Source organism: Heterodontus francisci, chromosome 1 (assembly GCF_036365525.1).
Source record: "Heterodontus francisci isolate sHetFra1 chromosome 1, sHetFra1.hap1, whole genome shotgun sequence".
Taxonomy (NCBI): domain Eukaryota; kingdom Metazoa; phylum Chordata; class Chondrichthyes; order Heterodontiformes; family Heterodontidae; genus Heterodontus; species Heterodontus francisci.
This window is the reverse complement of record NC_090371.1, coordinates 230,440,820-230,453,483: the sequence shown is the minus strand read 5'-3', so window position 1 is coordinate 230,453,483 and position 12,664 is coordinate 230,440,820. Positions and strand designations below refer to the sequence as shown.

General features: G+C 42.9%; 1 protein-coding gene across 3 annotated transcripts in view; it reads right to left on the bottom strand.

Moving 5' to 3' along the window:
- Nucleotides 1–12,664, bottom strand: part of gria2b (glutamate receptor, ionotropic, AMPA 2b) — a 164,037-nt gene that overhangs the window by 79,533 nt on the left and 71,840 nt on the right. For all 3 annotated transcript variants that reach the window (XM_068042059.1, XM_068042067.1, XM_068042077.1), the window contains exons 3-4: nucleotides 12,418–12,657; nucleotides 9,888–10,084 (exon numbers count right to left, since the gene is read on the bottom strand). In XM_068042059.1, the coding sequence (XP_067898160.1) occupies nucleotides 9,888–10,084; nucleotides 12,418–12,657 (437 nt within the window). The remainder of the gene's footprint in view (nucleotides 1–9,887; nucleotides 10,085–12,417; nucleotides 12,658–12,664) is intronic.

Sequence of the window (12,664 nt, the reverse complement as noted above, 5' to 3'; positions counted from 1 at the left end):
TTTGCTACTTAAAACATGTGGTACTGAAGAGCAGAAACATACATGAAACTTAAACCATACCCAATACTATCCTTTCCAACACAAAAGTCAAAATAAAAAAAATTGCCAGAGTGGATTTATTATGAAACACTAAGATAGCTACTAACTTCAAGTTCAGCATCTGAAAAAAGGAGGAATAATCACATTATCCTTATATGTCCTGTATGATTTCTGACACGTATAACTTTGCACAGTTGCATGCACCAAATTCAATGCTGATTATTCAACTTATGCTCATGTATAATCATGGAATTATTCTTTAAAATAAGCAATATGGAGTCTGGTCATTATCAGGTCTGTTCTTTATTGAGAAGGTTATCATTGTCTGAACAATAAGGCTGAACCACTGACTCAGTGAATGAAATTTTAGCATGTTGACTTGCCAGGAGAAGTGGTGCGGGTAGCAGTAGCATATGGGAAAGCCAGAAGTTAGGGTTTCCTGCATAAGGATTGCCAGGCTTGGATTCCATTTGGATGGGGTACGATATCGAAGAGGCGGCAGCACCAGGTAGATCAGAGAGGGAGGGGAGTCAAATCCCTGAAACCGGGGTGGGTGGAAGTGGGGAAGGTGTCCGATCCTGAAAGAGGTGAGCAGGGGACAAAGATTGCGGACATCAGAGGCCTGAGAGACCAGAGGCCTGAAGGATCAGAGGGCAGGGTTGGGTTTGTCTGAAACTGGAGGTTAGAGCACTAGGAGATCAAGGCCTTGGTGGAGTTGGGTGGAGGTCGGAGGTCTTGCGGGGAGGTCGGGGGCCTTGGGGTGATGGGAAGGGTCATGGACCGGCAGTAAGGGGGGGGGACGATCGTGTGGGGCTGGTCAGGCAGCTACGCTGAATCCAGCAAGCAATTGCAAAGGCACTTATCTCCTGAATCCAGCAGTCCTCGCTTTCTTTTAGCTGTTGGGTTTTCTCAAGGCACGGGAAGCCCGGCCAGCTGAGTTAAATTTGAAATGGGAATAAATATGAAGCAGAGAGCCTCATTATAATATTTAAATTGGTAACCCACCTCCTGCAAGTGAGTTGGTTGCCTCCGCCTTTGCTAAAACTGAAAGTGGGCAGGTTGGAGCTGGGATTCAGATTTTTAACACTTTACATTTCCACTCGCCTAAATCCACCTGTTTATTCGGGTTAAAATTCTCCCAAAGTATCTGGATAAAACCATTAGTTTACCTGCTTGTTGCTGTACCAAAAGGCTCCTCCAGCTTCATATTAAATATGATAAACAACTACTGTGAGAAATTCAATTTTCCACCTCCTGAAATCACTGAACCAGTCGGTCCAATATTCCCATTTCTCAGAACAGTCACTAAATTAACTATTGAAGTCAAGTGCAAACATACCTGATTTGTATCCAGATCTTTCACTCCTATACTATGTAGCGCCAAACTGATATTCTAATGATGAAGGGAACACTCATGCTTTTGCTGTAGCTATTTTGTTTTAATTTATGCACAGAAACAAAGAAAGGAGGATGCTTGCCAAATGGTAAGTAAATATTTAATTCACATGAATTGGTAAAATTCCCTAATATCTAACTGGAGATACCACACGCATTTATGTATAAGGAAACCACAAATAAACTGACACCCCCCAATAAAATCCTTGACTCTTGTAAAATACTAGAGACTTTCTGACCACCATGATTCTCACCTTCACATTGACTTACGTTCAAATATATTTTCCTATCTGCTACTGGTGAATTCTTAAATGTCAACTCTTCCCTCCTGACAGCCCTTGATGATTTAAAATTGCCTCTTCCCTCTATCCATTCTGCTGGGCTGCCTTCAATTTTGCGTGAGCCATAGGAGCTTTGACTAAAGTCAGGAGGGAAATTGTCATTTAAATATCACAGTGCTGGAGGAGTCGAGTTGAGTGGAACACCAGCTGGCAGCAGCTGACATTGTACAGGTGAAGCTACTTGATACTTGGGGGTACTTAATTGAACAGCCCCCGAAAATCCCATGAATATAGTGTGTAGCCATTGCTAACTGCACTGTTGAGTGGCTGCAGACCTCAGCAGGAGGCCCAAAATTGTGAGGCTAGCATGAATTAAAAATAACCTGCATTACTTAAAGGCAGCTTTCATCTCTTAAAAGGAAGATATATTGTGGCTGCAGCAGGTGGTAGACTTGTTCAAGTCACTCTAATATGGAAAATGACTGAATAATGGGACTACCTGGGAGATGCTGCACTTGAGGTCATGGTGGGCAAGGTGGAAAGGAGGAGAGAAGTTCAACACACAAAGAGGGGCAGGAAGCCCTCCATACAAGTGCTCAGAAGGCAATGGGACCAGATAGCCATGGTGGTCAATGCCAGGAGTCAAGCTCCAAGGACCTGGATGCAGTGTCACAAAAAGTTCAACAACCTCATGAGTCAGTGAATTGCTATATTCCACAACTGCATCACTAGCTTCACACATTGTTCAATCACTCACCTACCAACAATCTCTATTAATCATAACTCCTACCTAATATTCATAGTTGCACTCACCCTCCCACAATTAGCACTGCTTCAAGCCTCACAGTCACATCTCCAAGCTTGTGTACGCTGCCAGCTATTCAACCATGACAGCCACATCCCTCAATCACATTTCACCACACTCACTGAAACACTGGGACAGGTGGCGTACAACTAGAGGCAGCAGGAGCAAACAGGCTCCATGGAGGAGACAGTGCTTGGCATCATTGGAGTGGCCATTGCTGAGGCCATGGCTAGCGGTGGGGTTGTAACCAGGGAAGAGGATGGTATCTTCATACCTAATCCTCCTCCTCACATCCCACTTCCTGCTCATCTCAAAATCTCTTCTGATTTACAGGCTGCAGATGACGTAGGCATACACTCTTTTCCCCCCCTCCCTTCACCACAATCGTACCCTTGTGACTTTCAGATACCCAGAATTGCCACCTGGCCAGGCAATAATGGATTTATAATAGATGGAAGAGCAACAAAACACTGATGATAAGAAACTCAGTCACTCTATTTAATACTCGCAGCCACCAGCTCAGATACTGCCGCGGTACATAATTTAGAGGAGAGAATAGAGGCGGGATGTGCATGTGATGAGACACTGGGCCTCAGTGGCCTGCAAGCAGGGCTTGGGGCTAGGATAGTACAGGTGCCAGCTCACCAGAGGGCAAGGCTCCACATGAGTTTGACAGCAGAGGACTGAGATGTGCACATCAGTGGAGTGGGCTATGGAAGAAGTTTGATGGTATGCAAAATGAAATGCTTAGTGCATTGACAGACTTGCCAGAAAACCTGCGTGCGATGTCAAGAAGCATGGAAGAATCTGGCATCAACTTTGCACAAGGCTTTGCACAGAGCTTAAAGCCCAGCCTTTCCAGCATGGAAATGGAGGCCAACTCCATTAGCAAACCTGTGGACTCAACCATGATGCAGCATGTAATAGCTGATGTCTCAGCTTCCATTACAGCACAAGCAGCTCCCACCCAAAATCCGGGTGTTGCAGTGGAAGCTCAGACTGAAGTCAGGCGGTCTCAGCCTATTGCCCTGGAAGCACAGGCTGCTCTCATGTAAGCTCAGCTTGCTGCCATGCAAGCTCAGACTGCTGTCATCAATGGTCTTGCAAGATTTCGCAGCACTCCAGCAAATTGTCTTCCAACAGATTGCAAGGATAGCTGAGGTGCTGCCATGGGGAGTGGCAGTGGTTTGTTGACTATAAACCTGCTGTCCTTTCTCAAGATGACAACATTCATCCTTCCACTACAGCCACTCTGTCAGTGCTCTTGCTCTTGCCTCTCAAATCAGCCAGCCATGAAAGCTGATGCCCATGCCGATATGGTGCAGTCTGAAGTTGCACCTTCCAAGGCCAGAATTGCTCCAGGTCATCCACAGTCTCCTCCACTGACAGTCAGGAGTGTTCCACCAAGCATAATGCAGCCACTGGGGTAGCAGTGCATAGACGTACTCGGACAGGCAAAGATACATGTAAGACAGGTACTGCGGGAATGCACAAGGGTGATTTTTTTTATTCGTTTCATGAGATGTGGGTGTCCCTGGCCAGGCCAGCATTTATTGCCCATCCCTAATTGTCCATGAGAAGGTGGTGGTGAGCTGCCTTCTTGAACCACTGCAGTCCATGTGGGGTAGGTACACCCACGGTGCTATTAGGAAGGGAGTTCCAGGATTTTGACCTAGCTTCAGTGAAGGAACGGCGATATAGTTCCAAGTCAGAATGGTGTGTGGCTTGGAGGGGAACTTGCAGGTGGTGGTGTTTCCATGCGTCTACTGCCCTTGTCCTTCTAAGTGATAGAGGTCGTGGGTTTGGAAGGTGCTGTCTAAGGAGCCTTGGTGCATTGCTGCAGTGCATCTTGTAGATGGTACACACTGCTACCACTGTGCGTCAGTGATGAAGGGAGTGAATATTTGTGGACGGGGTGCTAATCAAGCGGGCTGCTTTGTCCTGGATGGTGCCGAGCTTCTTGAGTGTTGTTGGAGCTGCACCCATCTAGGCAAGTGGAGAGTATTCCATCACACTCCTGACTTGTGCCTTGTTTAGTTTAGTTTAGAGATACAGCACTGAAACAGGCCCTTCGGCCCACCGAGTCTGTGCCAACCATCAACCACCCATTTATACTAATCCTACACTAATTCCATATTCCTACCACATCCCCACCTGTCCCCTATATTTCCCTACCTCACTTTGAACTCGTGTCCCCTTGTAATTGAATCCCTGGGAAAAAACTTCTTGCTATCCACCCTGTCTATACCTCTCATGATTTTGTACACCTCAGTCAGGTCCCCCCTCAACCTCTGCCTTTCTAATGAAAATAATCCTAATATACTCAACCTCTCTTCATAGCTAGTGCCCTCCATACCAGGCAACATCCTGGTGAACCTCCTCTGCACCCTCCCCAAAGCATCCACATCCTTATGGTAATGTGGCGACCAGAACAGAATAATTGACAATCTAGTTGTGTGAGACCCCTTGGGGATGAGCAACCATAATATGATAGAATTCTTCATCAAGGTGGAGAGTGACGTATTGATTCTGAGACTAGGGTCCTGAATCTTATAAAAGGAAACTATGAAGGTATGAGGCGTGAGTTGGCTATGATGGATTGGGAAACGTTACTTAAAGGGATGACAGTGGATAGGCAATGGTAAACATTCAAAGAGTGCATGGATGAACTGCAATAATTGTTTATTCCTGTCTGGCGCAAAGGTAAAACAGGAATGGTATCCAAACCATGGCTTACAAGGGAAATTAGAGATAGCGTTAGATCCAAGGAAGAGGCATGCAAATTCGTCAGAAAAAGCAACAGACCTGAGGATTGGGAGCAGTTTAGAATTCAGCAAAGGAGGACCAAGGGATTGATTAAGGAGGGGAAAATAGAGTATGAGAGTAAGCTTCTGGGGAACATAAAAACTGACTGCAAAAGTTTCTACAGGTATGTGAAGAGAAAAAGATTGGTGAAGACAAATGTAGGTCCCTTACAGTCAGAGACAGGGGAATTTATTATGGGAACAAAGAAATGGCTGACCAACTAAATGCGTACTTTCGTTCTGTCTTCACAAAGGAGGACAAAAATAACATACCAGAAATGTTGGGGAACACAGGGCTTAGAGAGAGAGAGAGGAACTGAAGGAAATCAGTATTAGTAGAGAAATGGTGTTGGGGAAATTGATGGGATTGAATGCCGATAAATTCCCAGGGCCTGATGATAATCGACATCCCAGAGTACTTAAGGAAATGGCCCTAAAGATGACCACCAATGAATGCATTGGTGGTCATCTTTCAAGATTCTATAGACTCTGGAACAGTTCCTACAGATTGGAGGGTAGCTAATATAAGCCCACTATTTAAAATGGGAGGTAGAGAGAAAACAGAATTATAGATCAGTCAGCCTGACATGGTAGTGGGGAAAATTCTAGAGTCCATTATCAAAGATCTTATAGCAGAGCACTTGGAGAACAGTGGTAGAATTGGGCAGAGTCAGCATGGATTTATGAAAGGAAAATTATTTTAGAATTAGAATTAGAACATTACAGCGCAGTACAGGCGCTTCGGCCCTCGATGTTGCGCCGACCTGTGAAACCATCTTGCCAAATCTACTCGAATTCTGCGAGGAAGTAACTAGTAGAGTTGATGTGGGGGAGCCAGTGGATGTGGTTTATTTGGACTTTCAGAAGGCTTTCGACAATATCCCACCTTAGAAGTTAGCGTGTAAAATTAAAGTGCTTGGGATTGGGAGTAGTGTATTGCGATGGATAGAAAATTGGTTAGCAGACAGGAAACAAAGAGTAGGAATAAACAGGTCTTTTTCTGAGTGGCAGGCACTGACTAGTGGTGTACCACAGGGATCAGTGCTATCCACAACATATTTTATTTATTATTTAGAGATACAGCACTGAAACAGGCCCTTTGGCTGACTGAGTCTGTGCCAACCAACAACCACCCATTTATACTAACCCTACAGTAATCCCATATTCCCTATCACCTCCCTACACTAGGAGCAATTTACCTATCACCGGTAAGTCTTTTGGATGTGGGAGGAAAGCAGAGCACCCGGCGAAAACCCACGCAGTCACAGGGAGAACTTGCAAACTCCGCACAGGCAGTACCCAGAATCGAACCTGGGTCCCTGGAGCTCTGAGGCTGCAGTGCTAACCACTGCACCACTGTGCTGCCCATATGTTAATGATTTAAATGAGGGAACTAAATGTAATATCTCCAAATTTGCAGATGACACAAAACTGGGTGGGAGGATGAGTTGTGAGGAGGATGAGGAGACACTTAAGGGTGATTTGGACAATTTGAGTGAGTGGGCAAATGCATGGCAGATGCAGTATAATGTGAATAAATGTCAGGTTATCCACTTTGGTAGCAAAAATGGGAAGGCAGATGATTATCTGAACGGCTATAAACTGAGAGAGGGGAATATGCAACGAGATCTGGGTGTTCTTGTACAGCAGTCTCTGAAGGTAAACATACAGGTGCAATAGGTGGTAAAAAGGGCAAATGGTATGTTGGCCTTCATAGCGAGGGCATTCGAGTACAGGAGCAGGGATGTCTTGCTGCAATTATACAGGGCCTTGGTAAGGCCACACCTGGAATATTGTGTGCAGTTATCTGAGGAAGGATGTTCTTGCTATAGAGGGAGTGCAGCGAAGGTTTACCAGACTGATTTCTGGGATGGCGTAAGAGGAGAGTTTATTTTATTTGTTCATGGGATGTGGGTGTCACTGGCCAGGCCAGCATTTATTGCCCAACCCGAATTGCCCTTGAAAAGGTGCTGGTAAGCTGCCTTCTTGAATCGCTGTAGTCCATGTGGGGTAGGTACACCCACAGTGCTGTTAGGAAGGGAGTTCCAGGACATTGATCCAGTGACAGTGAAGGAACAGCGATATAGTTCCAAGTCAGGATGGTGTGTGACTTGGAGGGGAACTTGCAGGTGGTGGTGTTCCCATGCATTTGTTGCCCTTGTCCTAGATGCTAGAGGTCGCGGGTTTGGAAGGTGCTGTATAAGGAGCCTTGGTGTGTTGCTGCAGTGCATTTTGCAGATGGTACACACTGCTGCCACTGTGCGTCGGTGTTAGATATAGCTCTTGGGGCGAAAGGGATCAAAGGATATTGGGGGAAAGCGGGAACTGGTTACTGAGTTGGATGATCAGCCATGATCATAATGAATGGTGGAGCAGGCTTGAAGGGCCGAATGGTCTTCTCCTGCTCCTATTTTCTATGTTTCTATGCCTCAGATTAAAATGGAACTTCAGCAACTCAGCCCAGTAGATAGTTTGAATTAGTGTGACAACTTTTGAAATCACAAATATTGATGTTACTAATACACTAATAAATTATTTGCACAATTTTCCAGTGGCTTACTAAGTATAATCAAATTAAAATGTAGCTGACGGAGAAGTCTGATTATAATTTTAGATCAGATGAATGATCACAGGAGACAGAGTTCAACACAGCAACAATGTTTGAATAAAAAATTATCCAAGTTATGAGATGTTGCAGTAAGAACTCCAATGGTGTTCCAACGTGCTATCCTGTAGCAATTTCCATTTTGCGTAAGTTTCCAATCTTGACTGTTTTATCAGGAGGTTAGTTGAATGTAAGCCAGACACTCCCCTGGGGAGGAATGCAAAATTGAACATCCAGTCATCCTGGTATTAAGTGACATTGCAGTCATATTAAAAGTAGCACTGATTGGAATTGGCCTGGCAATATATCAACTGAACTATGCTCGGTTGGGAAGAAGTACATTGCATAGACAGACTTTAAGATATAGAATTTTTTTTTTTGTCAATATTCGGCATTGGTTATCAGTAAGTTTTTGGGTCTTCCATTGTTTCCTATAACCTAACATGAAATAGTGTAACATTTTGCAAAGACTGCTTCAACTTCCATGCTGTGCCCTGAATCACTTTTTAGAATTGTCAGATCTGAAAGCTATTTGCATAAAGCAAATGTTTGGTGCAAAGTTTCATTTTTTATCTTACCCCTTAAAAGGCCTGTTACCAATCATTATGCATGGAAACTTATACACATACCACAGGAGTAAGGCAATAAGATGGGCCTGTATCATGCATGTTCCTGGGAATATCATAGTGCGTGAAGGATCAATGAAAGCCCTTCTTTTGTCACAGTAAATGTTTGGTGAAAGATAATTATCCAATCATCAGACAGGATACCTATAGTGCCATAATTATTATCACTAAAAAAGCAAAGGGATGCGAAAGATATATTGTTACGGAAGTGCTTCTATTTTTTGTTAGTTTTTTTTTTGAGGACTCATACTTAAATTGTGGAGATAATTCACCGGAAGGCTGAAGATTTCATAAAAGCTGGACTTTGCTTTGTTGTTGACAGTTCACTGAAAGGACACTGAAATGTTGTTTGAAAACAACCTGTGCTGGAAATCATGTGCGTTAAGCAAAGTAAACAACACAAACCATGGCGACTTGGGAAAGATGTTTACAGAGAAGCCACATGTCAAGGTTTGTGATGGTCAGGAGGTTGACTTTCTGTTTTGGGGTTTAAATATTGTTTTCAAGTCAGTTGGAGTGTGAACTGTTTGGAAGACAGTTGGTGTTTTGCCTGCCAAGGAAAAAGAAACCACCCAGCTCACTCTTTCTCTACTTCTTTGAAGAAACGCTGCAAAGATCCAGTGTGGGAGAGCTAAAATCCCTGGTGCTGCATCTCTCCTGAGAAGCTGGAAAAACCTGCCAGAGTAATTCTCAACGCTGCCTGAAAAGAACTGATTTAGAACAGATCCCAGTGACCCATCTCCATATCCCGGATGCCAGACCAAAAGGGAGAACTGACTTCCTTCCATTTCTTCTCTTTTTTCTTCAAGAATTAGCAAATATTTGGCCAAAGCATTCTGCTTCTTGTAACACACCTCTGCAGAGAGAATTTCTGTATGTTTTTCAGTGTGTGTGAGTGTATGTGGGGAATTTTAAAAGGGAACTTTTATATTTTAATCTGTGTGTTAATGCTTTGCTTCATTACTGGATAAGTTTTGTTTGATAATAAACTGATATTTTTGTTGTTTATTAATGAAACCAGGTTGATGTATTTTATTCTGGGATAAAGAGTAGAATATATGATTGACTGCATCAGTAACGGTAACCATTTAAATGTATGTTGTGACCTGTGGAGAAGTGGAACTAGAAAAGGCAGTGCACTCCTCGGTCGTAACAATATATTGCTTACTTGATAATTTAATACATACTGTGGTTACAAGGATAGATTTTATTATAGATCTAGCAAAGTGGAGTTTCACATGCTGTGAATGTCTAGCCGCATGATTTAATTTATTAATAACACTATAAATCTTAACACAATGTCTTTATTTACTCAAAATATACAAATAATACCTGTTCCATGATGTCATTAACTTTGTCACGCTCACAATCAAGAATCACTTGTCTTTCCTTTTTATTTTCCAGATCCTGAAAAAGTGAGCGGTAGGCTTCATCTTTTCTCTCATCTTTTATATTTCCGACGTTGATTGCTGTGACTTGCCATTTGTTTTCAGCAGCAGCATCCAGGACTGCTTGTAACACTGACAATCCTGGGGGAAAGAAATAGCAGAACATAGTCTCCATATTAAATTCATGGCTTGAAACAAACTGAACTATTCCACTATAAATTGCCCAATGATGACAAGTTATAACAATTGGCTTAGCCTGACAAAAACATTTCAGAGGATGTTTTAAACTTTTTTTTATATGACCATAAAGCATTCATATATCAATTACAAATGATAATTTGCTAGATTTCTTACAAAGCTTTTGTAAAATTAAATAATTTATCATCTTTTTAAAATATCACAATGTATTAAAAATGTGAATTGGTCCCAATCACTTACATTTACCAGTGGAATCCAGTTCTTAGGGTTACATTGTCCTCCACTCTCAGGGAGGACAGTGGGGGGAAAGTGTGGCACAATCAGTGATGAGGCCTATCTCGATTTCCCTCCCTTTGCCCCACTGTGACAGCCCCCGATCACCCCTTCCCTGCAAGTCGATGGGAAGAGGAAGCTAGTAAGCTGTCCCAGCAGACGAAAGGTGACAGTAGTCCCTTGGATAGTAGCAAAAAGCACACTACCACCAGAAACTTCCCCCCCCCCCACCCCTTCATGCTCCATAAGTCATTGCATGAATGGTGAGGGCCAGAGTGGGCTACTCTCGCTCTCTCATTCCATAACAGCCTCAACTATTAGCCTTTTTAGGCCTTGATCTCCGTCTGATGCTAAAATAAGTTCTGTTCCTCTTTGAGGTTCTTCCACACCATTTAAGTCCCTGACCACCTCTTCAGTTGCTACAGAATCTTCCAGGTTGCAGCAGCAAGCTCCCTCATGGTAGCATGAATCATCTGAAAACCCTGCCCACATGCTAAATAAGCCCCTTTCCAGGAAAATGCATTGTGGTTACGGCAGAGTGACAACAACAGGCAAAGGTTCCACCCCACTGCCACCGTACCAGCCCAAAGTCAATGAAGAAAATGATCAATCAGAAGGTCTACTTGGGATGACATCTCATTAAACTGAAGCAACAGTTTCCACCTATCCCACAGAGGTGCATTAGCTGTCAGTTGACCTACAGAACAGTGTTGACAGTGGAAGCTGTGAAGAAATCTGTTCTACTCTTCCTTCCTGCTGTTGGCATTCTGTATTACTGCTAGGTTATGGTAGGATATGAGGAAGGAGGTGGAAGAGTAAAAAGAAAATAAATGGATGATTCACTATGAAATACAAATACAGGGGGAGAATATGGCTCACATCACGCTTTAGTTCTGAATGCTAAATGATTGCTTCTGAGATTAATTTTAGATGGTAGTATCCCATGCCTAAATTCACCCCGGAAGTGTGCCAGCTGCCTAATTGAAAGGCAGTGATTTTGAGTGTTCAGTGTGCCCACCTAAAGCAGATGTTAGAGCCCTTGAATATGCTGATCAGGGCTTAATGCCAGTTTCAGAACACCAATATCAAATTCAGTAAAAACTGAAGGCAAAACCAATTTCTTGGCCACAGGTGTTAATTGATGACCATGATTACATTGAGATAATGTTCCACATGATTGAAAGTTGCCATATTTCACAGGAAATCTAAGACTACTGTCCTAGAATTCACTCTTAAATAGTTTAAGTACACCTTCAGTGACTACACTTCTACAATTTGCATTTCATTGTAGATCATGTAACTAAGTATATGCATCAACCGGAACTACAGCAGTGATATAAGCAGCTGTGTGCAGTGAAATATAAACTACATCTTTCATATATAGAATTAATGCCAAATAAAGAGGGAATCATAAGAAAGAAAAACTTGCATTTATGTAGCACCTTTCATGACCACAGGATGTCCCACAGCACTTCACAGCTAATGAAGTACTTTTGAAGTGTAGTCACTGTTGTAACACAGGAAATGTCACAGCCAATTTTCACACAGCACAAACAGCAATGTAATAATGATCTATTTTTTGTGATGTTGATTGTGGGCTAAATGATGGTCAGGACATGGAGGATAATTTCCCTGCTCTTCTTCAAAATAGTGCCATTAGATCTATGATATCCACCTGAGAGGGCAGACAGGGCCTTGGTTTAACGTCTCATCCAGAAACAGCACCTATGACAGTGCAGCACTGTCTCACCACCTTAGAGTATCAGCCTTGATCATTGTGCTAAAGTCCTGAAGTGGGACTTGAACTAACAACCTACTAATGCAATGGCAAATTTACATAGTTCAGCCCTTAACTCACCCTTAGTCTATTATCATTTCATTATTTCTAACTCATCTGAATTTTTAGATTATTCCACAGTGAAATGGTGATGCACAGACATTGCATAAAAAGGAAAATAAAACAAAGGAAACTAGAGTAAAGTATAGAAAAAAATTGTGTGTACCTCTGTCACTGTCATATAGATAAGCAAACTTGTCCCATTGATAATATTCGATCAAACTAAGAAGAGCACCCTTGAGATCTGGCCTCATCTGTATGACAAATTGATGTAAGCCATCTGCAGGAAAGCTTGGGGTGATAAAAGAAACATGCAGTGTTCCGCAGAATGACGTAAGCGTATTTACAGACTTCTTGTCGTAAAATCCAAAAATGGCGTAGACTCCTCTTGAAAACTGAGAACAAACTGTGAG